Source organism: Myxocyprinus asiaticus, chromosome 23 (assembly GCF_019703515.2).
Source record: "Myxocyprinus asiaticus isolate MX2 ecotype Aquarium Trade chromosome 23, UBuf_Myxa_2, whole genome shotgun sequence".
NCBI lineage: Eukaryota > Metazoa > Chordata > Actinopteri > Cypriniformes > Catostomidae > Myxocyprinus > Myxocyprinus asiaticus.
Genome location: NC_059366.1, coordinates 6,810,001 through 6,837,396, shown reverse-complemented (window position 1 = coordinate 6,837,396; position 27,396 = coordinate 6,810,001). Strand labels below are relative to the sequence as shown.

The window sequence follows — 27,396 nt, the reverse complement described above, 5'->3', positions numbered from 1 at the left end:
ACTTGTTTACCAGGACTTCATAATTAATTTTTTGTATTTTTCAAATTAATTTGATGTATAGATTTTAATGTATTTGCCTTGTACCAGACCCAGATTTTAAATGTTAAACTATGGAAATCCATTACTTAAAACTATGATATTATAAGAGTGAAATAAACAAATATTTAAATATTAATTGCATGAAAATTATATCTATACATTTTTCAAAAATTACAACTGTCCCATAATTTTGCCGTCATTTCCACTACACCAAACAATACCAAAAAGTTGTTTTTTTTTTGCAATTTTTAACAAAGGCAACAAAAGAGTCAGTGAAAAGCATGTTTGAGATGCAATATGAGACATCTTTTCCAGCAAAGAATTCTATTAAACACAATATGACACTGGAAATGGAAAACACCCTGTGCTGGAAATGTTCATGATTTTCAGTAAAAATCTACAGTTACACCATTTAATTGTAATAAACTGTAGAATTACAACTGTAAAAACTACTGTGAAAATACAGCAACTAGTTGCCAGGAAGATACTGTAAATTCACACTAAAATGTTTTACGGTGTACAGGAGAAGTGGACTTACTCTCGTAGCGTATCTGGAACCCTTCACTTGAGCGACTGTTGTCGGTGGTGAAGAGCAGGTACATGTAATTGCTGGTGCTAATGAGAAAGTGGGGGGCCTGAGTGCCATGGTACTCGCCAATCAGAGGAGAAGAGTTGGAGGGCCCGTCCCGAATCTCTAGCGTGTCGTAATTAACCTCCGTCTGAAACCTGTGCAGAAAAAGGAGAGAGAGCAGAATATCTGCTTATGACTCAGGTCTTAAGCAGAATTACTCTAATGAGGGAGATTAAATGGGGAGTTTAGCGAACAAAATTGTAGGAGTGAGAAACTGCTTTGAGAAGACTGTGACCAGAGTTTCCAGGAAAGGCAATGGGCGTCTGTGAGTTTTAATGGTGAGTTCACTCAAAAAAGAAAATTCTGTCTTTCTTTACTCAGTCACAATTATTCTAAACCAATATGACTTTCTTCCTGAAAATTAACAACCTGAAATTTAACCCTTAACACTGCCTGCAATGTTTCACAACCAAGTAATTTATAAATAATATTGGCTATGCAAATACCAGGAGAAAGACATTTTCCTCTGTCACCTTCCATTACAATTCTGAAATGCAGGTGGTGCTCTAACGCAGCTGAGCACTTACCATGTGCTTCTCCATTGACACTCAGTCTATTTTGTGAACCCATGCACTTCCCCTACAGTTTTGTCAGATATCTCCACCTCTGAGTGGACTAGAAGTTTAATCTAGGTGTCATTGGTAAGTTGAAATCAATAATTTTGTAATGATATAATATATTTCATGAGATAGTCAATAACATATTTACAGATGGTTTGTTTATCATGCTTTTTCTGCTGGACTGCATATTGTGTTTTGCACATTTGAGACATAAAATTGGATAATGTACATCCATTGTGCATTCACGAGCATACAGATGCTTGTTCAAAGTGGCTTGTGTGTTCACCCAAGAACTTGTGTTGTTTATTGCTGAATACTGTGAACAATCTTCACTCATGAACATGCAACAGACGTCAAGATTTTTAATGAAAAATAACTTAAACTTTATACTGTTTCTCACAAAATCCTATTGTATGGCCTCAGAAGATGGAAAATATGACACAAGTCACATGGTTTACTATAATGATAGTTTGGAGTGCTTAATGAAGCTTTAAAGTGAGTTTCTCTCAACTGCTATTGTATTGAAAAGATGGACCAGCAAATGTTTCCTTTTGTTTTATGTAAAAGAAAGAAAGTCATTGTAACATCTGTAGGAATGAGGCATAAGAAGGAGGATTTAAGTGCAGGCTTTTATTCAGAAAACTCAGAAAACTTAACTCTCGTAACTCAAAACATAACAGAAGAACAAACCAAACATCCATTTGGGTTTAACAACTGACAAAGACAGAGAGAACACAAAAGCAATATATACACAGTCAAGGGAAACACATGACAAAGACAACCAATGACAAGACTTGACTAATAACAATATAACAAGACTACTAAACAGGAACCAATAACGAAACAGAACTGAAAACAAGTTAACAAGACAATAAACCAATGAGAACAAGATACATAAACAAGAGGGAAACAGGATATCACATGACAAGACAAGGAATACACAGAACTTCAAACTAAAAGTCTTAAATACACCTAGCAACCTCTAGTGGTTGCTAGGGCAAATGTCCCATGTGTAACATAGCCCCCGCCCCCCACACACACACACACCTTTAAGGAACAACTCCTTTAAGGCACACCTAAACATAACACCAAAAAAAAAAATGTTAATGGGAAGAGCAGGACATCATGGAACCGGCAGTCCAAGAAAGCACAGGGGAAATGAGAGGGCAAGGCAGAGCAAACGGGGAGTCCGAAGACCGACCAGGGGAATGGTCAGGAGACCAGGGAGACCAGGGCAGATCAGGTGGTTGGCCAGAAGACCAAAGAGACCAGGGCTGATCAGGCGGTTGGTCAGAAGACCAAGGAGACCAGGGCGGAGCCAGTGGCCTGGGAAGTGGTTTCAGGAAGAGAGCGGTGTCCGGCGGTTTGAGAGGCAGCTCCAAGATGGAAAGGGCTCCGGCAGTTTGAGAGGTGGCTCCAGGAAGGGAATGGGGTCCAGCGGTTTGGAAGGCAGCTCCAGGAAGGGAAAGGGGGCCAGCAGTTTGGGAGGCGGCTCCAGGAAGGGAACTGGTAGAGGATCAGGAGACCAGGACAGAATTGGCAGAGGTTCAGGAGTTGGAGCCACAGGAGGTGGGGACAGAGCCGCTGGAGATAGGGTCTCCAAGAGAAGAGCTACCAGGGATGGAGGCTCAGCAGATGAAGACAGAGATGGAGCGTGCAGTGCCGCTGGAGGATCAGGAATTTGAGTCTCAAGGGGGAGCCGGAGGTGGAGTGGATGAAGCCGCAGGAGGAGCAGGGAATTGAGACAAAGGGGGCGGAGTCGCAGGGAATTGAGACTCAGGGGGCAGAGCTGGTGGTGGAGTGGGCGGAGCAGGGAATTGAGACTCAGGGCAGAGTCAGAGGAGGAGCGAGCGGAGCCGCTAGAACAGGCGGAGCAGCAGGAGGAGGAGTCTCAGAAGGAGAAGACAGAGCCGCTGGAGGCTTGGAGGGCGGAGCCGTGGAAGACTCCTGAGAGGGGCGGAGCCGTGGAAGACTCGAGGGGCTGAGCCGTGGAAGACTCGATGATAACCTCAGGGAACTGAACGGACTTAAGGAACTGGACAGGCTCGTCGATAGCTTTGGGGGACTGGACAGTCTCGGGAAACTGGACGGGCTCGTCGATAGCCTTGGGGGACTGCACAGGCTTTGGAGATTGGACGGGCTCGTTGACAGCCTCGGGGGACTGGACAGGCTCAGGTAACTGGGCAGACTCAGAAAACAGGTTTGTGAAACTAGATGGGCTTGGGAAACTGGACAGCTCGTTGACGGCCTCTATGGTCAGGAGCGCTGGCAGCGACTGGGAAACGACCTCCATGGCCGGGAGTGCTGGTAGCGACTGGGGAACGGACTCTGTGGCCGTGAACATGGACAGTGACGGAAACGACCTCCATGGTCATTAGCACAGGCAGTGACAAGAGATGACCTCCGTGGCCGTAAGTGCTGTCAGTGACTGGGGAACGACCTCTGTGGCAGTGAGCGCTGGCAGCGACTGGGGAGTAGGAGCCCTTCTCCTCCTCCTCTTCCAGACGGCCGTGAGCACTGCTGTGGGAATGGCCTCCGTGGCCGAGGATGATGGCACTAGGATGGACGAGGCTTTAGGCGCTGGCTCTGGGATGGTCGAGGCTTGAGGAACTGGCTTGTTGACCGTGGCAGGTGTGGGCGCTGGCTCGTTGACCGTGGTAGGCGTGGATGCTGGCAGCGGCACGAGTTTCCCGCCATACCCCACAGTGTAAGGGGAGAATGTGAGCCTCAATGCATAGTCAATGAATTCAACTAACGAAAGATCACATCTGCCTCCTGGCAGACATAACTTCACTGGCTCGCTGAGTCCAAACCAATAACAGTCATTGAATTCAGTATCTCCCCAACTGAGAACCTGGGCGAGACCGCAGAACTGCTCGGTATACTGCTCGATAGTCCCCTCTCCCTGTTTGAGATCAAACAGACAAAAAGCCTCTAGATCCATAGTAGAGGTCAGTTGTTCTGTAACTTCCGTAGGAACAAGGCGTGAGAAGGAGGATCTAAGTGCAGGCTTTTATTCATAAAACTCAGGAAACTAAACACATTTAACAAAACATAACAAAAGAACAAACCAAACATCCATACAGGTTTAACAACTGACAAAGACAGAGAGAACATGAGGGCAATATATACACAGACAAGGGACTACCAATGACAAGATAACAAGACTACTAAACAGGAACCAGTAACAAAACAGAACTGATAACAAGTTAACAAAACAACAAACCAATGAGAACAAGACACATGAACATGAGGTAAACAGGATATCACATGACAAGACAAGGAATACATAAAACTTCAAAGTAAAAGTCTTAAATACACCTAGTGACCTCTAGTGGCCACTAAGGCAAATGTCCCAAGTGTAACCGTCATATGGGCTTGGAATTAAATAATGGTAAATTAAAACAGAATTTTCATTTTTAGGTGAACTATTCTTTTAGCATGCACTGAATTCCCTCCAAAAAATCAATACCTGTCAAAAGAGATCTTGATGGCATGATCCTTTCTGGCTTCAATCACCCATTCACAGTTGAGGGAGTCTTTGTAGTATCCGGGCCATCCGGGGGACAGCAGAACTCCCATGGGAGCCGTTAGATGTCCGCCACATGGAGCTGGAACAGGGAAAGCACAAAACAATAGACTGTTAGTAGCAGCCCACCTCACGATTCCCGCCAGTACCTTCAGAAGAGGTAGAGGTGCTTGCTGATTCATCTCATGTATGAGATCTTCACTCTGAAGAGTAAAGACTAAGGTCACCTACACTCTAGAGTAAACGCTGTGTCAGAGAACACTGCAAATATAGATTTCAATGGGGATGGAGCAGGCAAGGACGGAGAGGAAAAATTGAAGAGTTTGCGAAAGAGATGCTTCGACGGTGCTACCACAAGTATAGAAAAGTTAATGTAAGTTAAATTTCCTCCTTAACAGGTTTTCTTTTTTTTTTTTCTTTTTTTTTAGGTTAATGCTTTATTGTTTTTTTGTTTTGATTTTTTTATCAATAAAACCTACCTCCCTACCCTAAACCTAACCAACACTGTCATAAAAAGCAAATGTGTGATGAAAAGGGCAAATATATGATGCTAATTTTGTAATGCTTCTATGACACTTTCGGCTGTCTTTTCGATGTGTCGACTTGCGTGCTCTTCAGGACTCGCACCCCGGTCATTTGCATCGCAAGTGAAACGTTGAGCTACTGTGCACTTTGATCGCACTTGAATAAGCTTATAAATGTCAGTAGCTAGTTATGTAATGCAAACATTAAAATGTTTTGCCTTACAAATCATATGCTGTAGAGAAGGTGTTTAGATGTCATAAGATATCATTGTGTGGGGAACAGGGATAAAAGTGTTTATGAATTGTTAATCTGACATTTTACTCATAATTTGTGTTAAAGTGAATAAAAGTCATTGCTGTTGTAGCACCTCTAATGGTCACTTCACTAGCAAAGTGCTATAATATGTACAACGAGCAACTAGTGATTCTATGAGACCAGGCTGTATCCACCTCTTTCCACATCCTCAAAATACATCGGGATGATAATACTCCATCACATACTTTCGACAGATCTTTCTCTAGTGTGTCTAAAGCACCCTTAAACCCTCTCACCTTCACACCGAGGGACGGCCGCATTCCACACCACATTTCCGTCCTGGATGACACAGGTGATGGATTCGGATCCGTGGGTCTTGATGAAGCCCTCATCGCATGTGAAGAGCACTGAGCTGCCCAGTAAGAAGTGCTCTCCAAAGCGCTGGCCATTGACGGGGATACCAGGGTCATGGCATTCATTCTGACCAAATGCTACAGACGAAGAGTGAAAGTATAATCAGTGTTGAATCAAGCATATAATACCAAACAATTTAGGTCATGCCTGTCCATGCCTGAGAAGATACAAGCACTTAAATGTGCATTAACTGTACCTAACCTTCAATTAAGAGTCCTATAATTTACTATATTTTAATTAACAGCTAACTCAACTGATCTTACTCTTAATACTTTGCTAATTTTCTGATGTGCAAGCTCAGTCTCTCAAGGAAAATGCTGCTGAAGTGACATTTATCTGTGCACAACCAAAACGTAACTCAAGTGGTTACATTTCAAAGGATACTGTAAGTTTATCTTCGGATGTTATCACATGTTTGAAAGATGCATCACAGTAACAAGCTAACGTATCTGATATTGTTCAACACATAGAATATATCAAATGTAACAAGACATTAATTAAGCAAAAGCATTGTGGTGTTTGTGTCAATTCCATCGGTTTGTGTGATTGTTCTGTACACAACAAGTTTGAACATAGTACGCAAACAGGTGCAACACATATTTGTGCAGATATAAAGCTAACATATACTGTATGATACTGCATAATGCAAGTAATATAAAAATTTAACAAGACATTCATTTACATTATGGCATGGCTGAATGCTTGATTATGATTGGTTGACAGCCGTTCCAAGCTGTTTAATGAGTTATGTGCTATAACTGCACAGCTATGAAGTAGATCCAAGTTTATTGACCATATTTCAGTTCTAAATCACTTTAGCGCGTTCTACTGTATATGAGATCACTTTAATATCTCTGGAAAGCACAGCTATTTCTAAACGGGACATTTCAATACCTTAAAAAATATTTCAGTTAAACAAATGTAAACATGGCATCTGTGGTATACATGGAAAAATTGACAACAGACCACTAAATGACTGAAAATGAGTGTAAACCCGACATCTGCATTGATTTTCAGTAATTCAATAGTCAGTGGTCAGTTATTCCATTAATACAATTTTAAATAAAAAATTGCAATTTTTCATGAAAAAAGCAACAGCCTGCAACACTGTTGACACTACAGTCAAATTACTCCTATACAAAAGGAGTTCATAATTTGTTATTTACAAAAAGTAGCTAACTACATCAAAGCTATTTAAGGGGGAAATGTGTTTTTAAATATATTACTTATGGCGAATATATAACTTAAATATGTAAACTATAATTTAAAGATCAGTTTATATATATATATATATATATATATATATATATATATATATATATATATATATATATACACACACACACACACACGCACACTGGCGGCCAAAAGTTTGGAATAATGTGCAGATTTTGCTGTTTCGGAAGGAAATTGGTATTTTAATTCACCGAAGTGGCATTCAACTGATCACAAAGTATAGTCAGGACATTACTGATGTAAAAAAACAACACCATCACTATTTGAAAAAGTAATTTTTTATCAAATCTTGACAGGTCCCATTTCTAGCAGCCATCACTCCAACACCTTATCCTTGAGTAATCATGCTAAATGGCTAATTTGGTACTAGAAAATCACTTGCCATTATATCAAACACAGCTGAAAGCTATTTGGTTCCTTAAATGAAGCTTAACATTGTGTTTGTTTTTGAGTTGCCACAGTATGCAACAGACTGACATGTCTTAAGGTCAATATTAGGTCAAAAATGGCAAAAAAGAAACAGCTTTCTCAAGAAACTCATCAGTCAATCATTGTTTTGATGAATGAAGGCTATACAATGCTTGAAATTGCCAAAACACTGAAGATTTTATACATATATATATATATACACATACATTATATATATGTACGTATATAAGTGTGTCCATCTGACGAATTACTACATAGACTAACAATTCAAAATGCATGTAGCTCAGATGGGAGTTGGCCAAAAAAGGGTTGTGTTCAATGATTTGGAAATAAAATAAACAATAGTTTGACTTTAAAACCACTTTTTGAACTGTAGAATTTCTTAACTTGTCTGCTGCCAAAATATGCATTATGTATATGATGTATTTAAATTATCTGAATTGTTATATTTACTCAACATTATATTTATAATTATTTGAACTGTTGTATTCTAAAATATATTTATTAGTGGGCCTTTCTCAGTAAATATTGTCATATGCGATGAATTAGATTAATTCATTGGCACATCATGTAATTAATTTGATGAACAATGTAATGGATTGACAGCCCTCACAATTAATTTATTCAATCACAATAGTATTTATCTGGCACAAAATCTATGGGAATCTCAAATAGGGCAAACACATTAACTTAAACAGATAGATTTACACTAAATACAACAAATAAAACTAGAAACACATTATCTTTTTAAAAGAGTTGAAAAGATAGCATTGAAAAGTAGCATTTAGCTTAAAAAAAAATTTGTCGTTTGATTTACATAAATCGTTCAAACAAACCGATTCACTACAATGAATCAGACCTGATGCTACATACGAGTAAGAGGCCAGTTCAGAAGAGCGTATTTGATTGTCGCCTTACTTTGCTTGCCTGTGAACAAACTCCTTAATCAAGCGAAGTTAGTACGTAAACAAGCATCATGAAAGTGCAGCTCCTATCTCTTGAATGGGGAAAGACCGAAATCTCCAAGACGATTGGTCAAAATAACGATCAAAGAACATATTTCAAGTCAGCAGTAAAATCTGACAACAATGGTGTAATTAACTGTGGTTATTTTGCTCTGATCACACTAAAAAACGCAATTTTTTCAGGCTGGTTCAGCTAATGCACATGTGCATTCTCGAGCTGATTGACAGACGATCTCTCTATCTAAAAGCTATTTTACCTCTGAGGTGGGACTTCCTTTTCAACTTTTTGGTCATTGGGCATCTCAGTTTCTCTCATTCATTTAAATAGAAGTGCTCCGTCTCTGCTAAATAGTCTGTGCTCTGAAGCTGTGCGCATTACAATGTGACATTAAAAACAACAATGTAGCATTTTGGTGCGCTACATGGCTACTTGTTGGAAAAAGTAGCTTGTTACTGAAAAAGCTACACTATTATTAAAATAGCTGAAAATACTGTCATGCTACTGTAAAGTTTATAGAGTCACTTTATCTTAGCAATGCCCCAAGACTGTGCAAGGCACAATGTACAATTTGTCATGAAAGCAAGATAAGCAAGGCTTAAAATGCAAAAAAATGCTACCAAAGTTTTTTATACAAACTTTTGGCTTGACTTGCACTCAAGATAACGTTTTGTCAAATCTATGTTTTCCCCAAACACAGCTCTGTGGACAGCTCACACATGTTTCGCACATGCATCACAGATGTCAAGCTTCAGTTATTCTATGTGCACACTCGCTGAAGCTGAGAATCCTGCCAAAGCTATTTTAGTGTTTTCAATCTGTGAACACATCTGTCTGCAAGGAGAGGCCCCTGTGACAGTGTGATGGCTAATGCACGAGGACCTCGTGGCCAGGGCTTAGGGCATGTACGCCGCTCGAGCCCTTTCCCCAATAACAGCCTCGTTGTTCTTGAGGCCGCGCCTGACAGTTGCTCCAGTACCACTTTGGGAAATATGTCGACTTTCTGTGACAGTGACATACCATTACTGAAGCAGCACTGTTGAGATATTAAACCACACAATTCACTGACATCACCTGAAACTACCAGCTCCATCTCCCCGCTATTTTGTTCTTATAAACCCACACAGACATGTCAATACTTAGACGTCCATGCACATACACACCTGAAATTTAAACTGAAAAAATTCCAGTCATGTGATCATGTGGGAGCCACTGCCTCTTTCAAATTTGTAAAACATCATGGATCTGTTCCAAAACAGTGAGCTGCCAAATGCAAATGTAGGCAGCATCTACAGCATCCTAACTAAAATAGAACTTTAAAACTGATTTGGAACGCTCTATGAAGGCAGCAACTGGTTTGTATGTGTCATGCGAAGCGCACTGGTATCTCCACAGGCAATTGGTTTCAATAAGCATAAAAATACAGAGCAAACACACAAACGCACACAACACTGTTGGGGTCAAGTAAGCCCATCCTTTAGCAAGTTGCAGTGAAAATTACAATGAACTGACAATAGCTTAGGGAAAGATATAGAAAAAGATTGAAAGATATAGACATACTTACAAGACAATCACAGTATATGATATGCAGTGTATCACTAGGATACCAGCAGTTTAAAGTTGAAACATTAATACTTTTTGGCGCTAGTATTTTTGAGAACCCAATCCAGCCAACAACAATGGCTAAACCAATGGCATGTGTCCGGGTCTGGACTACCTGATTGTCTCACAAATAGCAGACAGACAGAGTGTTCAGGAAACGTGTATGGAAACTTAAAAAACTCATTAACCTGCTTAAAAAAACATCTTAAACCTGCCTTTTGCAGGTCTTAGGCGGTTTAAGATGGTCTAGCTGGTCTTCCAGTCTGGTCAAGCTGCTGTTCAGCTGGTCTCTCATTCTGACCCAGTGCTCAAAACCTCTTTAAAACCAGTAAAACAGAACATCCTGAGAGACCAGCTAAGATCTGCAAACCAGCTTAGATTACTTAGGTTTTCTTTAAGCAGGGTATTTTTGCCAATCCATTTGGTGATGCTAGTGACAGACAGTAAACACTTCACCTTTAAAAACAAATCAGAGAGAAAATGTATCATATGTACTTGTGTAGGTGATATTAAACCCTTTTCCCGTGTTGGAATGGTCCGACTGGAACTCCAAGCGCATTATATGGCCATTGCTTGCAATCTGTGAGGGTACATCCTTCCCAGAGAATGTCCCAAACATGGTGGGCTCCGGCATCCCTTCGTCTTTCACGATGAGATAGTCGAACTGAGGCTCCAACTCAAAGTCACTGAAAATGAGATGGATCCGATTGCCCGGCTCGGCTATAATGAGCCACACACAGTTCATGTTGTTTCCATATTCCTCTGGGTAGTTTGGCGAGAGGATGATGCCTGATGGAGTGGTGAAATTGAAGAAGCAGGAGACTGTGGAGATGAAAACAAATATATATATATATATATATATAAAATTCCATTACAAAGGTTATGATTAGTGGTCGACCAATATATCGCAGAAGCCGATAAATCGGCCGATATTCTGACATTTTTAATTATCGGCATTGGCAGAAAAATGTTCCCATTTGACCGATTTGTTTTTTGAGGGTGCAGAAAATCGCTTGCTTGCATTTGAAGCAACTGAGACATGTAAATGACCAGTCACGGTTTGATTTGTTGTTACGTACCATCGTGCTACTACAACAATAGACTGGTGTGCAACACAGTCTCATTTAAACGGTCCACATATCAGAGCTGCGGCAGACACGCTTGAGCTCATTATGTTAAAGTGCTCACCTGTTTCATTCTCCCTCTCTCTCTCCTCAACAGTTCCCTGTAACATTTAACTGTCTTGTCTAATGAGAAAAAGGCAAATATCAATAAAACTAATATCATATACCTGTCTGCAAATATGCACTAATCTCATTTAAACATATGTAATAAACCAACCTCACATTACTTGAGCAGATCCAGCGTCTGTCATTTATTTACCTCTAATGCACATCTCCTCAGCAGTTCCCTGTCACTTTTAACTTTCTTTTCTAATGATAAAAGGCAAATATCAATAAAACTTCTATTATATACCGTTTGCAAAAATGCAGATATCTCTTTTAAAAGATGTAATTCATGAACCTCACGAAAATCCAGCATTTCCTTCCTGTCAAGCGCTCACTGATATCTTCCTCTGAAGTGTGTATTCTATCAGCCAGAATCAAAACTTCAGGATCAGGATGAAAGGTTCCTGATTCACAAATCATGACGGTTACTCGTGACAATCAAAGCAGGCGATCCAGGCCATTTTGCACACCATATTTTAACTTATTATTCATATTTTTCGACTTATTCATATCTGCAATCCAGTTTAACCTGGCACTGCGCAATTCATTCTTAGTGAACTCCTTTATTAATGAGGAAGAAACTGTAATTTGTTCCGTTCAACAAACAAGAATATGATAACTGCCCCTAATCTAGACGAGGTGATACATTAATCATTCTAAATGGCAATGTGTTAATTATAAACATGCTTTTCAGAAAAGGACTCTTACAGACGCAGCTGGGTTTGTTTCCAGACCACTGGTTATTCTGCTGGCATGATATTGTCCTCTCCCCAACCAACTCAAAAGCAGCCTGGCACTCAAAGGTCAGCATGTCACTATGTAAAAAACTGTTTCCAGTTCGCTTTCCGTATGCAGGCACGCCTGGGTCTCCACATCCTCCTTTGTCGATCTCTGTGAAGGAAGTAAAAACAGGAAAACATGTTTTATTTAATCTGGACACATTGTGGGCAGCACAAACCATGTTTTTTTCTCTCGCTGCAAGATAACTGAATTTACTGTATTCCGAGTCATATTTTCTTTAACATTGCATATTTTTGCTCATGATTTTCGAGGGGATGTCAAGAAATATGGACTGGTTGGCATTTGCCTAATATGGCAAGCTTCCACTTAAGTAACCAATGATTTAGCACAGAAATGCCGTAGCCCTCAACAACAACAAAAAATAGGTGAAGGCTTTTTTCTTTTTTTCCTCTTTTAAAAAAATAAGCCTATTTATTTTGCTATCGCAACTATATTACATTATTGTTTGCATTTAGCATTGTATGTTTCCTGCTGTCCGCAAACCCTTAAAGACATGACTGATCCGAGAACCTCTGGCCTGAGGCCAAATTTATGTAAGGGATAATGTACAGTCAGCCAGTCTGTGGCGGGGTGAGCAAGAGACATACAATGTTCAAAAAGGGGAATAAAGTGTCCATGGGGAAAGTGTTCAAAATAATGGGGAGTCTGGCATCCTCGCAGTGAAATGGGGCTATTTGAAGGAAGGGAGTGGAGAGAGGGTTAGGTCCAGGTACAATGGGCAGGGTCCGGTGGCAGCATGTGCTCTCCTCCTGGATCTAGGTTCTGGCGGCTCAACTTCCCTGGGCCCAGGGCGTTTGAGGAGCATGGTGGACCAGCAATCTGGCCAATTCAGAAACTTCTGATGCCCCCACCCTACAAAACAATCCAGGGGCACTCAGCCTCCCAGAATGATAAAGAAACGATCAAAATTTCCCCCCAAAATATACAAGTACCCCACCAAAGATTGCATCCAGGTGCAGGCCCTGTACTGTGGTGCTGTGAAATCGGGATTAGAATGGACTGACTGAGCAAGTGAACAACTGAGAGTTGCCGCATCACTTCAGGTGTTCCAACAGAATGATTCTCTGTCCTGAGTATGGTTAGCTAACCATCCTGAGAAATTTATGCTGGAAACAGTTTGTAATCGTACAGTACCATGCTCAAGTGGAATCCTTACTGGAACCGTTACTAACAATGCTTAGAACCCTTCAGCCCAACGGGTTGAAAAGAGGCTATTGATTGTCCTATAAATATAGTGTTGCCCTGATAAACTATCATTATTCAGATATATTTCACCACTGGATGCCGTGATTGACCAATCCAAATCAAGTATTCCAGAGAATTGTGTAATACGGTAAGATAATGCAAGGCTTCCATATATTTTCAGTTACCATAGCAGAGTTGTTTGCAAGGCAGGATAAAATGACAGTGACAAACAAATGACATTCCAGAAGAGTTTGTTTTCATGTTAACAACTATGGTGTTAGCTCAGCAGCAAACGCTCCATTGACCTAGCGAGCTGATAAACTACCGGGGATGAGTTTCCCTTCAGCGGCAGATTCCACGAGCTGTACAAGGTGTTAAGAGCATGTTAAATACCTTTGGACCTGCCGCAGATGATTAGTTAAAGAACACACCACGATAGTGGTCTATCGTGTTAAGACTGCCAACTCATGACAAAAATGAACAGCTCTTAAGCACAATGGTGTTAAGTAATGCACTAAATGGCTGCAGGGAAAATTAACAGCTATAGAAATGCTCTGTGTTGTACATGCACATATACTTATACAATGGCATGTTTTAACACAGATTACAACATTAAGCTAATATGTTTACCTGCCGTAAGCTCTAGACTAAACAAATCTATTATTTACTTTATTGACAAAAGCATAGCATTCGTCGGCACAAGCCATTGTGTTTCTCAGACATTAGCCAAAAGTGCTTATAAATTAAATATAACAGCAATAAATGGGAGAGCAATTTTCTGAACCTGACATTTTCCATGCAATTAAGGCTAAAATAGGATTTTGTAAAGTTCACTTCTGTTTAAGTTCTTTGGAAGCTCCTCAAGCATTTACCTACTTAGAATTTGTTCAGTGTTGTGCAGTGTTGATGCATTTAAAAAAATTAAAATAATTTTAAGGCCATTCTTTTATTTGTATTTATTTTTTTTATTTCACCCAGGTTAATGCCATAGCTCTATTTATCTTTTGAAAAGAGCATTCATGACTTGTAAATAGTGTCAGTTCCAAATCTGAGATTTCCAATCTGTATGCTGTATTTTTTTTCCATGTAATACAAAAGGAGAGATTTAAAAGATTATTTTGCGCACCTCTTTTCCATATAACAGCACCAAGCACCATAAATACTAAAAGTTGTCCATATGATTTGTGCACTATATTTCAAGTATTAATAGCTTATAGCTTTGTGTAAGGAGCATAACAGCATTTAAGATGGTATTCACTGATTATCTTTGCCTATACCAAAACTCTGAAATCTCATTCACATTCAGATAAAAAAAAAAAAAAGAAAAGTGTAGCAATCACTTTTTTGACAGCACAAACACCATAGGTTCTCTTTTGTGGTAACTGAATACGATGCGCACGTTGAAAAATGCAGAATTCAGAATGAAATGTGAGAGCGATGGCAGAGGGGAAGATTTTTACACAATGCTACTGTATGGCTTCAGAAGCATTATAATGTAGTGAATAAGGCTGCATAAAAAAATCGAGATTACAATTACAGCAGCCATAATTAACTAATCATAAAAAGTGTTTTCTGTTTTATTTTCTATTCGATGTGTGTTTGTAAACAATCACAGACATGTCCGTTGCTCTCTTCTGTGTTTAATTTATTCAAAATTTGAATAATAGCTTTGATTTTTATGCTTAAGAGCTTAAGAGAGCCAATGTGAAGTTCAACTAGTGGAGAAACTTGTCTTGGTTGTAAAAAAAATAGCAATAACATAATTCAGGAACACAGTTCTCATCTTGACTGGGATGTGTAGCCGACATAAAGAATGTGGCATGCATTTAATCCACCCTAAATTTTGTATATAAAGTTTTAATGTAAATTCTATTTTTCAAAATAATAATACATTGTGTAATATATATATATATATATATATATATATATATATATATATATATATATATATATATATATATATATAATACATAATTTATTTATTTATTTATTCATAATCGTGCATTCCAAATAGTGGACAAATAGTATGGACTACTTTTATAGTGTTTTATTAATCCTTTTTGGAGCTTGACAGATATGGCCACTATGAACTGTTAGATGGACAAGAGCTGCAGAAAGTTTATTCAAAGTTTCTCCTTTTGAGTCCCATGGAAAAATAACAGCATACAGGTTTGAAACGATATAAAGGTGAGTAAATAATGATATAAATCCCATTTTCGGATAAAGTAATCATTTAATTCTTGACTCTATAGAGGACTGGATTTGATCATCTACTCTGCAATGAAGCACACTGTTAGTTAGCACGTATTGCTTTTGTACATTTGATAATTGCTGCAGAAGAAAACAATCCTTTCCCAATCTAAGAACTTTTAAATGAAAGTATGAAATTATCTGTTTGAGTTTGACATCTACAGTACAAGGCCTCAAACAAAATGTCCCACCAGTGGGTCTCGGTGGAAATGTTGTCAAACATGACAACGTGACTAGAAGCACAAGTGTGAAATTGGGTTTACACAAAGTTAATTGGGTTTGTGTCATTGTGCAGGGATATCTAGACAGTGAGAATTGTGAGGTTACAGTCAAGAGTGAACAGCGGCTGGGGAAAAGCTCCATTTCAAAGTATTAAACAGCACTTTGGAAAAAACTGTTAGTGGGGAAAAAGGGAAGAAATAATAATAAATAAATAAAAAATATATATATAAAAAGTTTAGCCTACTCAATCATGTGTTTGTTTTGTCAGAGGTCATTTTATTTCATTATAAGTCACTTTGAACACTTTGAAAATCTGGAGGTATCTCTGAATATAATTTAAACCTGGGAATAAACAGAAATTGATTAGAAAATTTGAAACAATTAAAACAGAGGACAGAGGAGAAATATTTAAAATGTGGCTCTGTTTGTAGATCACTATTTAAATGAAAACAAATTTGTAACACTGACCATGTTAACTCTGTTTAAAAGGTCAGATTTACTTTTAATCATTTGTTATGTCACCCTTTTGCTTTAATGACAGCATGCACTCAATCTGACATGACAGACCTTTTGTGCAAAATAATTAATATAGCCTATGTTAATATATGCTATGTAGCATCTTCCTTTGATGGTGTTTTCCTGCATGGTGAATGCCAGGTAAAGTATTTCACGCAAGCTTTCCAAACATGTCTGAACAGCACATATGCTGTTCCATCTGTCATCCTGTGACGAGGAGGAGGGAGTGGCCGGGCCATAAAGATGGACGCCTGGTGCTGAATCAGCCCAATCAGCGGGAGAGGGATAAAGAAGAGCCGGGGACATCATTTCGAGAGAGACGCACATGGCCGCGTGTTTTATGTTATGTTTAAGTTCAGTTATGTAATCAAAGTTATGTTGACTGTTCTGCTGGTTCCCGCCTCCTCCTTGTCCATCTTTTATCATTTACACATCCATTTACCTGCCATTTAAAAGCTGGGATGCTTTGAGCATTGAAAGATTACAAAGTTGTACACGGTATGTAAAACAAATAAATAAATATATATATATATACATATATATATATATATATATATATATATATATATATATATATATATATATACATACAAATACATCACTTTGATGTTTCTTGGAAAGGAAGAGTAATTTTCTTTAGAGTAGTTATAGTCATCTGACTCTAATAGTGTGTTGGAAATGACCCCCCCCCCCCAAAAAAAAGAGCAAAGCAGCAGGTGTGTTTGGCTTCTCTCTGCTTCCAAACATTGCTGTGACATATCTTAATAAACGCCTTTGAAACCTTGCAATCCGACTGTGACTTTGGATCATGTCAAAAGTCCTGTTTCATATGGCTGTGATAGGGGTGGGACTATCTTATATGACCAGTGGAAGTCAGAGGGTGTGTTCAAGAACTGTGTTTAATGCAAACAATGTGCAACAACAGACCTGACAGGCTTAAATAATATGTCTGTTTTTGTTCTTTTTCAACAAATGCTCAGTGAAAGAAAAACATTTCCTTCAGAAAATGTTGATCATCAAGCTCAGGAAGTAAAACTAAATTCATTTCCATTCATTTTCTATGAGGTTTATAATTTTGCAAACCTCTTACTACAATTTGTGTGATTTTGTAATAAATAAAGTAATAAATAAACATTAAATAAACAAATGACAATAAAATAAACATTCATTTAATTTTAATTTAATTTATGGGACACATGGTTGCAAGTAACAGGGATGCACATTTATCCTAAATTAAGCTATCATTTAGCAGGGGGTAGCTAATTTGGGACCTAATGTTGCTAGTTATGATTAAACTTACAGTCCACAACAGGTTTCTAAATACAGTAAAAAACCTTGATTTATGTGTTGTTGTAATTAAAGTAATACATAAAGTAGTAAATGTTTATTTATTACATTAAGTAAACATTTAATTAAAAAAATAACAATAAAATAAACAATATTATAAAATAAGTTAATTTAATTTACACCAGATTGGGTAACAAAGTTGCAAGTAACAGGGATGCAAATATATCCTAAATTAAACTATCATTCAGAAGAGGTTAGCTAATTGGGGACATAATGTTTTTCTACAGTCATTAATAAACTTACAGGCTATTTTCAACAAGTTAAAGAAAAATATTTGTTTGAACATTTTCTTAAAATAACTCTAAATATAATAATTTAATTAATATTAAATATAATAATATCTATACATAATGTTATAGTCATGCACCATAAAACATTTGTGCCTCTAAAGCTTTAGAACAGTCATGGGACACCAAAATGTTCTGTAGTTGTGGAATATGCTTAGAAAAGTGTTTTTATTTTATTTTATTTATTTATTTATTTATTTATTCAACTCGATAGTGTATTGAAAATCACCCTATGAAAAAAGGAAACCAGCTGGTACAGTACGCAGGGTCTGTTTCCAAACACTGCTGTGACATACCTTCATATACAGCCTTGAAACCTTGCGATCCGATCGTGTCATCGGACTGCAGATGAAGCCACATCTGGTTGCTCATGCTCACAATCAAATCAGGCACGCTGGAGCCTGTGAGACTGCAACAGAGGCATAAAATCGAATTTTGATTCTTTCATTTGCATATGCATATGGAGACATGAAAGCTTGTACATAAACCCAGCACCTATTTCATGTGGCGGTTGTTTTTGAAAGAAAATAATAAACTGTTATTCCATGAAGCATAAAGTGGTAAGGCATGGAGGTCTTTGCAAATGCAAGGACATGTGTTCAAACGTAAGAGCGCCGCACTCACACGTAAAGCACTCGTCGGGCATCACCTATCTTTCCTCCGTCACCCACTGTTAATGTGTCATATGCTCGCTCCAGATCAAACTCTTCAAAAGCCAGCTTGATGACCTACATGGAAAAAAAGAGAGGTCATGTTGAAACACCACAGATAAATAAGCTTGCAGGAAAATAGCCACATTTACACACGGCTGACTCAGACAGCAATCTTAGAAAAAGGAAAGAGTGAGTTATATAACAAGGCAGGTCAGTCATTGCTTTGAATTCTGTTTCATTGCTGCACATGAGGCTCATTGCAAAAGCGGTGATGAAGGTGCAATTACATAATTTTGTGTAATTCAAGAAATGTGAGATTTTAGGAGTTCAGCCATATACGGTGCAAAGCATGGGAAACATGGCACTTGTTCATTTGATGTGACTGCATAAATCAAATTTGATTAGATGAGAGATTGCTTAAAAGAGTGGTGAGAAAAATGGTGTGAGCACATTTTAATCTGTCAGCCAATAAACGTGCATACTCTCTCTTCAGCTAGCACTGACATTGCTTAGTTGTTTGCAGGTAAACCAGTCTCACTGCAGTGCGCTGCGAGAATTTTGTCATGGAAACTCTCCTCCTCCCCAGCACCACCTCTCTAGATATGCTTCAGGAGGATTGTGTGTATGTCTAAATTTGCAGCAGAAGCATGTATGTGTCTCAGTTGGTTCTGTCTCTTTATGTAATCTCAGGCTGACATGATGTTCAGTGGGGGGTTTTGTGGGGGCCATGACATCTGTTGCAGGGCTCCCTGTTCTTCTATTTGTTTCTATTGTTTGGGAGTCTAACATGTATATTTCCTATTGACACACTAAAGCTGAAGATATAATTAACCATTTTAAGACAAATGCTTTTGTGAAACATATGCCTAAGACTTCTGCACAGTGTGTGTGTATATATATATATATATATATATATATATATATATATATATATATATATATATATATATATATATAAATTATGTATGTATGTATGTATATATGTTAGCTTTACCCTGCTAAATTAAGGTGGAAATGTGTCATCCCAGTCTTCGAAATGAGTCAGTTTTGTGTGTTAATGTTTAAAGAGAGAGCAGGTTGCATCAGTTTAAAAAGAACGGCATAATCCAGCAACACAACTCACCAGTTCTTGACAAGCAATCTGTATAAAATGTCAGTGCTGATACAGATTTGTTTGGCGAGACCTTAAACGAGGAGCCTAAAATGCCGGCTTTTAAATTATCCTGTCAAAAGTAAAAGTCTTCTTTTACAGAAGACTTAACAAGAGGATAAAAACACCACTCATGGTCAACATAAACACAATCTCACATTGACAGGACATCTTAGCGATTGTTCTCTGAACCAGCTTGAAAGAACTATTGATTTCTTTATTTTATACAAAAATGAAAAATCCTGACAGCTGCCTCAGTGGCTCTGTTTTGCCTATTTTGAGAGAAGACGTTATCCGATGCTTTTTAAAAATTGCTAAATGGAATGGTTTTATTGCACATTTTTATTCACCCAGGAGAAAAAAAGTGGAGTGTGTTCTCTGAGAAAGCGTAAGTTTTTACAAATCACATTCAGTGTTAGTTATAAAAACATTTCCTCTAAGATACACGCATGCGTAGCCAATTATTATTTTGTGAGATAAGGGCCATATCCTAGAACAGTATGGGACTAATATATATATATATATATATATATATATATATATATATATATATATATATATATATATATATATATATATATATATAGCAAATAGTACATATACAGGATATGCATTCAATAATACAATCATGACATTCACACATTTCAAATGTGGCTTACATTTTTAAATACTTTGTAGGGCTACTGTGGACATTAGAATCTCCATTGCCAGTTTTAAATAAATGAAGTGTAAATCTTATATTCAGTATAATGCAGGTAGCAACTAATTGAATGATGTTAAGTCTTCATGGGAAAATGATCAGTTCTTGTGGAAAGTGGACTTGGAGCATTAGGATAATTTTGGGACAGATTATAGCAAGTATACACTAAATATTTGATCTAAGGCAATTCAAGTACAGGAACAGAGAATTTAATATTTATCTAATTCCGTTTCTTACACTATGTCAACTTAGGTATGAAAGTTGCATCTTCTAGTAAATTACTTGTTGTTGTCATTTGAAATTTACTTTTACATTTATGGGCTCTATTTCCGTGACTGTGCAAAGCACAGCATTACGTCTTATCCAATATTCATGACAGCACTAATTTTAAGTTAAATTTTCATTCCTGTACAAAGTGCAAGTGGGTGGGTGGAGTGTTTGCACTATCTGTGGGTGTATGCGCACAAACTGTAGGTGTATTGTATGTAAATGAAGTGCCGCAAAACGCAATTTGCTGTTTTCCTGAGAAAATTTAATTGCGCTAAAACGTTTCAGAAGCACGTCTGTTTTCTAGTCTAAACTCAGTTCCTGCATTTGGAGATTCCACCAGCAGGTGGTAATAAAGTTCATGTCCAAACTCAAGCTCAAACTAAATATAGTGGAACATCAAATTATGTCCATGAAAACATTTTTGTTTCATAAAACAAAAATGTATGAGATTTGTGTTATAGGAGTATAGGTCATGGGTTATTTTTCAATTATTATTATTATGTTTATACTTACAGTTGTATTTATGATCTAATTTGTACTGGTATTTTTCCACCTGTTGTTTTAGAGTGTAACTGCAAAAGAAGCTGGTGGAAGAAGTTGGAGAGGGTAAAATGTTTGGATTTGGTATGATTTTTTTGACCTTTTTAATGTGTTTAGAAATATGTGTGGTTTATTTATTTATTTATTTTCAATAAATGAATGCAATCAAAATGGACTGGTAGAAGTAAAGTGTGTGCTGATACAATCACTGTTAATACTAGCCTTAATTTGTGTCATTTGATAAAATTTATTCTAGAGACTGTTGTGTGTGAAAATCCCAGCAGATCAGCAGTTACAGAAATACTCACACCAGCTCGTCTGGCACCAACAATCATCCATGTGATTATCTAATCAGTCAATCGTGTGGCAGCAGTATAGTGCATAAAATCATGCAGATACGGGTCAGGAGCTTCAGTTAATTTTCACATCAACCATCAGAATGGGGAAAAATGTGATCTCAGTGATTTAGAGCATGACATGATTGCTGGTGCCAGATGGGCTGGTTTGAGTATTTCTGTAACTGCTGATCTCCTGAGATTTCCACACACAACAGTCTCTAGAATTTACTCCGAATGGTGCCAAAAACAAAAAACATTTAATGAGTGGCAGTTCTGCAGATGGAAATGCCTTGTTGATGAGAGAGTTCAACAGAGAATGGCTAGACTGGTTCGAACTGACAAAGTCTACGGTAACTCAGGTAACCACTCTGTACAATTGTGGTGAGAAGTATATCATCTCTGAATGCTATTCTGAGATGCGGGTTGATGCTGTTTTGGCGGCACGAGGGGGAACTACACAATATTAGGCAGGTGGTTTTAATGTTGTGGCTGATCGGTGTATATATATATACATATATAAGATAATAAGAGTGGTTTTCAGACAATAATGAAGATTTATTTTTATTCTTACCCATAAGCAAATAGTTTTATTTATTATTGTTGTAAGCATAAACCTAACCATATTTTGTTAGATTTATGCATAAAATATACAGAAATACCAACAAAAATACCAATAATAATAATAATAATTAATAATAATAATAATAAATCATCATTGTCATAATAACAATAAAGTTTTAATATCTTTCACAATTTTCCCTCTCAAGAAACTAATCTTGTTGTATCTCTATTTTTTATTGGTAAACATTTTATTTTATTTTATTTTTTGCAGGGTATAAACTGAACTGCTGGACAAACTAGACTAATATATGCGACTGAAGCTGTATTGTAAATGGCTCTAATAGGTCATGAGCATATCAGTAGTCCTGCCATGTTCTGGACCATGACCTTCTTGTCTGAGACCAAAGGCTATGACAGAGACACAAATCAAGACTGCATTTTTATGATCTTTTGAGGTTTTTAACATTCTGTACTGAGCAGACTTCCGATTTAACTTTTAAAGGGTTTTTGCTCCACTGGGGCCGGTTGCACCAGCTATTCGCAAGTTACAACTTAGCCTAGTTGTGCTATAAATGGGCACTAAGTAACAATTTACACAATACCAAATATGTGAGCGTTGCACCATTAAATTAGGTAGAACGTAACCCTTCATATGAACTAAATATTTACGGAAGCCTCTGACCAGGAGTAATGGATGGAATAAAAAAGCAGACTGATATTTTATGACATCAATGAGCTCATGTTTTGGTTGACAGGCTTCATTCCTTTCGACATATATGATGATGTTGGCATTTACACTCATTTACATTTACGGCAGAAAACATTATGTAAAAAACTTACTTCTTCAGCATGAAACCAATCTAATGGTGCACTTTCCTGTGTACTCTGCCCGGTGTCAAGTTTCAACATATACAAAATATATAAGACATTAAAGCAAATAAATGTCTATTTTTCCAGCCTGCTGTATTAGTATTTATTTATTTATTGCCCCTTATTCATTTTAGATACAGTTGTTGAATATTATTATTTACTGCACACAGGCTACATATACCATTAATGAAATCTTGTTTTATTGCATATCATATTTCAATGGGAATATCATTTATTACAGCTGACATTTACATGAGCAAACAAGGTTTGAACATCAACCGTAACAAGATCAAACTGAAGTTTACATCTTTTTAACAATTCTGTGTACAAATTTGAAGGCCGCTTATTGAATCAATACAAGGAAAAATATTATGCGAATACGCATTACTTTACGGAGAGCTTAAAACCTACTAGTTAAGTCTTGCCTTAAGAACAGGTGGTGCAACCAAATTAAGCAATGACTTAGTTACAAACTATCTAGTAGTTACTAAGCCCTTAGTGTGAACTTTACGTCTCAACTTAAGTGAGACCTTACGCTGGTGCAACTCTACCCTGTTCTTCAAAACTCTATAATAAGTTCTGGTTCAGTATAGAATTAGCATTGTTCTCAAATATATTTAGCATTTGTCTTGAAATTTTCTTCACACTACAAAGAAAAAAGTGTGAACAAAACTGGAAATCAAAGCTCACTCATCAACCATAACTATTTGTCGCAGTTCATTCACTCTTTATTTCAAAACCAGTGAACTGCCTTGCCGTCTACTGCCTACACTTTACATAGGCAGAAACTCTGTGTGTTATACAGATAAAGTGGGACACTTAAACTTAATCATCTATTGTTATGTTTATATTCTAGCATTAAGTTAATCCTAAACCAGTATGGGATAATAAAAGTGTAGTCATTTGGATCATATTTTAAAAACAATGCCAATTTAAAATTATCAAAATGTGTCCCACTGAATTCGGCCAAAAGAACATTTCTTAGAAGGCAGCATATACAGTAATCATGCTGCCTACCTTTTTGATCAGTCTTCACGTCAGGAGTGCCCTTATGATGGCTTAAAATGCTGTCTACTTAGGGAGCTTTCTACTGCAGGTTATGGAACAGAGCCTGACTGTTCACTGAATACAGAGTGCAGAATTAGCACATTGCCAGCTACTGTAAATGATCTTTGCATTGATCGTTTCATCATGAAATCAAAGCACAAAACGTGTGGCCAAGAGTAAAAATACACTGCTGGTGACATGCTGTGTGTGATAGTAAAGTGTGTGTATGGTGGTGGCATGCAGCAATTTCAATTCACTGGCATGTCAAATTGATTTTATGGTAGTCTATCATCTGTATGACTAATTGTACACAAACAGTTACTGAGGGATGCTTTTTATAAACCTAATGTTTTTACTCTGCTACAGTGATGTAGGACCTAAATTTTCAACAAATACAGCAGCTCTGAGAAAATTACAACTTGTTGAAAAATTTAATGAACACATATTTCCAAGAAAAGCAGCAAACTAAATCACACCAAACCAAAGAACATCTGTGTGAGAAAAAAATGGTACTGTTCTGTCTGTGGGGTGGTTCTGTACCTATTAAAAAAAAAAACGTCTCGGTTACTGTCGTAACCTCCATTCCCTGATGGAGGGAACGAGACATTGTGTTGATGTAGTGACACTAGGGATCGCTCGAGAGCCCCGTTCACCTCAGATCTTTGAGAAAAGGCCAATGAGAATTGGCGAGTGGAATTTGCATGCCACTCCCCTGGACATACGGGTATAAAAGGGAGCTGGAATGCAGGATTCATTCAGGTTTTGTGCTGAGGAGCTGAGACACGGTCCCGGCCATTTCAGCGGCTAGTACAACACTGTGGCAAGAGGGACACAATGTCTCGTTCCCTCCATCAGGGAACGGAGGTTACGACAGTAACCGAGACGTTCCCCTTCTGTCACTCACTTGACGTTGTGTCAATGTAGTGACACTAGGGTTCCCTATGGAAAAACGGCACAACAGCTGAACCGTGTTACGTGAACTACCGATGCAGGTGCAAGCAAGCTGCTGCGTGCGTAATAGCAGGTGCATCAGACTGCACGTAACCTCCCCCAACGCCCCAAAAGGCGTCATGTAGTTCCCCACATCCCTGAGGGGGGGAAGCGACGTAACTATCATAGGAGCAGTCCGTGCCAGCCGCGGCCTTTTCTCTCTATGTTTTCTCTCCACAGAGTATTATATTCAGCTGGGGCCATCTAACGCTATCATACACATCGGGGAAGGTGTTCTTTTCCTTTCCTATTCTTTCAGGGGGAAAAGACCCCGTGGAGACCACATCCTGTCCAAAAGGGGAGGTCAACATGTGGCAATACGACACATGGGCTCAGCAGCCGCACATGGAAGAGGCGCGGTGGTAGGTCCCGCCATGAAAAAAGGGGGGGGGGGAACTCTACAAACACAGCAACCAGGGGCAGAGAGAGCTCTGCCCAAGGGAGACGCGGGTCCGCCGACAGGGAGACCGTAACGCGGAATATACATCACAGGGGTTACCAGAGTAATCGGCACCTGTGGAGCACCTATCCCAGTACAGGGCATATTAGACCCCGTAGTGGGGCTGGCTGTGAACTCCTCCACCGAGTTCGTGAACCATAGGTCTAGGGAGGAAGAACATCCAGGGTCCACGACTTCGTGAACTTGACTGGGGGTAAAAGTGCACGTTTTTGCCTCAAGGGAGGGGAAATGCACTATACGCAAGCGATACACCCGGCCAGCTGTTCCATATTATCGAACTCTACCTGTTCGTACCTGAAAGAACACGGGATGAAACCGGCTCAACTCTGAGATTGTAAAATTTAGTGAAAGTATTGGGTGTTGCCCAGCCCGCTGCTCTGCAGATGTCTGCTAGAGAGGTGCCATTGGCCAGTGCCCACGAGGACACCACACTCCTTGTAGAGTGTGCTCAAACCCACAAGGGGGCGGGCACGGCCTGGGTCTGGCAGGCTAATGCAATGGTGTCCACGATCCAGTGGGCAAGCTTCAGTTTGGAGACGGTGCTCCATTTCCGCTGTCCACCAAAGCAGACAAAGAGCTGCTCAGAGCGTCTAAAGCTCTGCGTGCGATCCAAGTAGGTGCACAAAGCACGCACCGGACACAGCAATGACAGGGCTGGGTCTGCCTCCTTCCGGGGGCAGCGCTTGCAGGTTCACCACCTGATCCCTGAAGGGGGTCGTAGGATCCTTGGGCACATAGCCCGGTCGGGGTCTCAGGATCACGTGAGAATCTGCCGGACCGAACTCCAGGCAAGTGTCGCTGACAGAGGACGCTTGCAGGTCCCCCACCCTCTTGATGGAGGTGAGCAAAATCAGGAGGGCTGTCTTTAAGGAGAGGGCTTTCAGCTTTTCAGGCCCAGGAGGACCACGGTGAGATCCCATGAGGGGATGAGGCATGGCCTGGGAGGATTAAGTCTCCGGGCGCCTTTGAGGAACCTGATGATCAGGTCGTGCTGTCCAAGGGACTTACCGTCGACTGCGTCATGGTGAGCCACTATAGCGGCTACATAAACCTTCAAGGTGGAGGGGGACAACCGCCCCTCCAGCCTCTACTGCAGAAATGAGAGCACTGACCCGACTGCACATCTCTGGGGGTCTTTGGCACGGGAAGAACACCAATTCGTGAATAAGCGCCACTTTAGGGCATAAAGCTGCCTGGTAGAGGGAGATCTGGCTTGAGTGATCGTGTCTACGACTGCTGGTGGTAGACCGCTTAGACCTTCCGCGTCCCATCCAGGGACCAGACATGGAGATTCCAGAGGTCTGGGCGCGGATGCCAGAGGGTGCCCGTCCCTGAGAAAGAAGGTCCTTCCTCAGGGGAATCCACCAGGGAGGTGCTTGCACAGGGTCTGTGCAAGAAGGCTCTCTGCCCCGAGGGGGGCTCCCGTCAGGGAATACCAGAGCGGGCAGTGGGAGGATTCCCGGGAAGCGAACAGGTCTCCCTGTGCTTTGCCGGATCGACTCCAAATCAGCTGGACCACCTGGGGGTGGAGTCTCCACTCTCCGTTGAGCGTTGCATGCTGTGACAGCGCGTCCGCTGTAGCATTGAGGCTGCCCTGGATATGAGTGGCCCGCAGCAACCTCAGCCACTGCTGACTCCAGAGGAGGAGATGGCGGGTGAGTTGCGACAGGTGACGAGAGCGTATGACACCTTGGTGATTTATATATGCTACTGTCGCTGTGTTGTCGGACCGGACCAACAATTGCTTGCCCTGGATCAACGGTAATAGCCTCCGCAGGGCGAGTAGTACAGCCAGCA

At 39.4% G+C, this 27,396-nt stretch overlaps 1 protein-coding gene across 1 annotated transcript in view; it reads right to left on the bottom strand.

The window, feature by feature from the left end:
- Nucleotides 1-27,396, bottom strand: part of LOC127414313 (CUB and sushi domain-containing protein 1-like) — a 520,597-nt gene that overhangs the window by 265,710 nt on the left and 227,491 nt on the right. The window contains exons 11-17 of the mRNA XM_051652256.1: nt 18,645-18,748; nt 18,317-18,429; nt 12,121-12,303; nt 10,679-11,005; nt 5,836-6,030; nt 4,703-4,841; nt 578-765 (exon numbers count right to left, since the gene is read on the bottom strand). Coding sequence (XP_051508216.1) covers nt 578-765; nt 4,703-4,841; nt 5,836-6,030; nt 10,679-11,005; nt 12,121-12,303; nt 18,317-18,429; nt 18,645-18,748 — 1,249 coding nt within the window. The remainder of the gene's footprint in view (nt 1-577; nt 766-4,702; nt 4,842-5,835; nt 6,031-10,678; nt 11,006-12,120; nt 12,304-18,316; nt 18,430-18,644; nt 18,749-27,396) is intronic.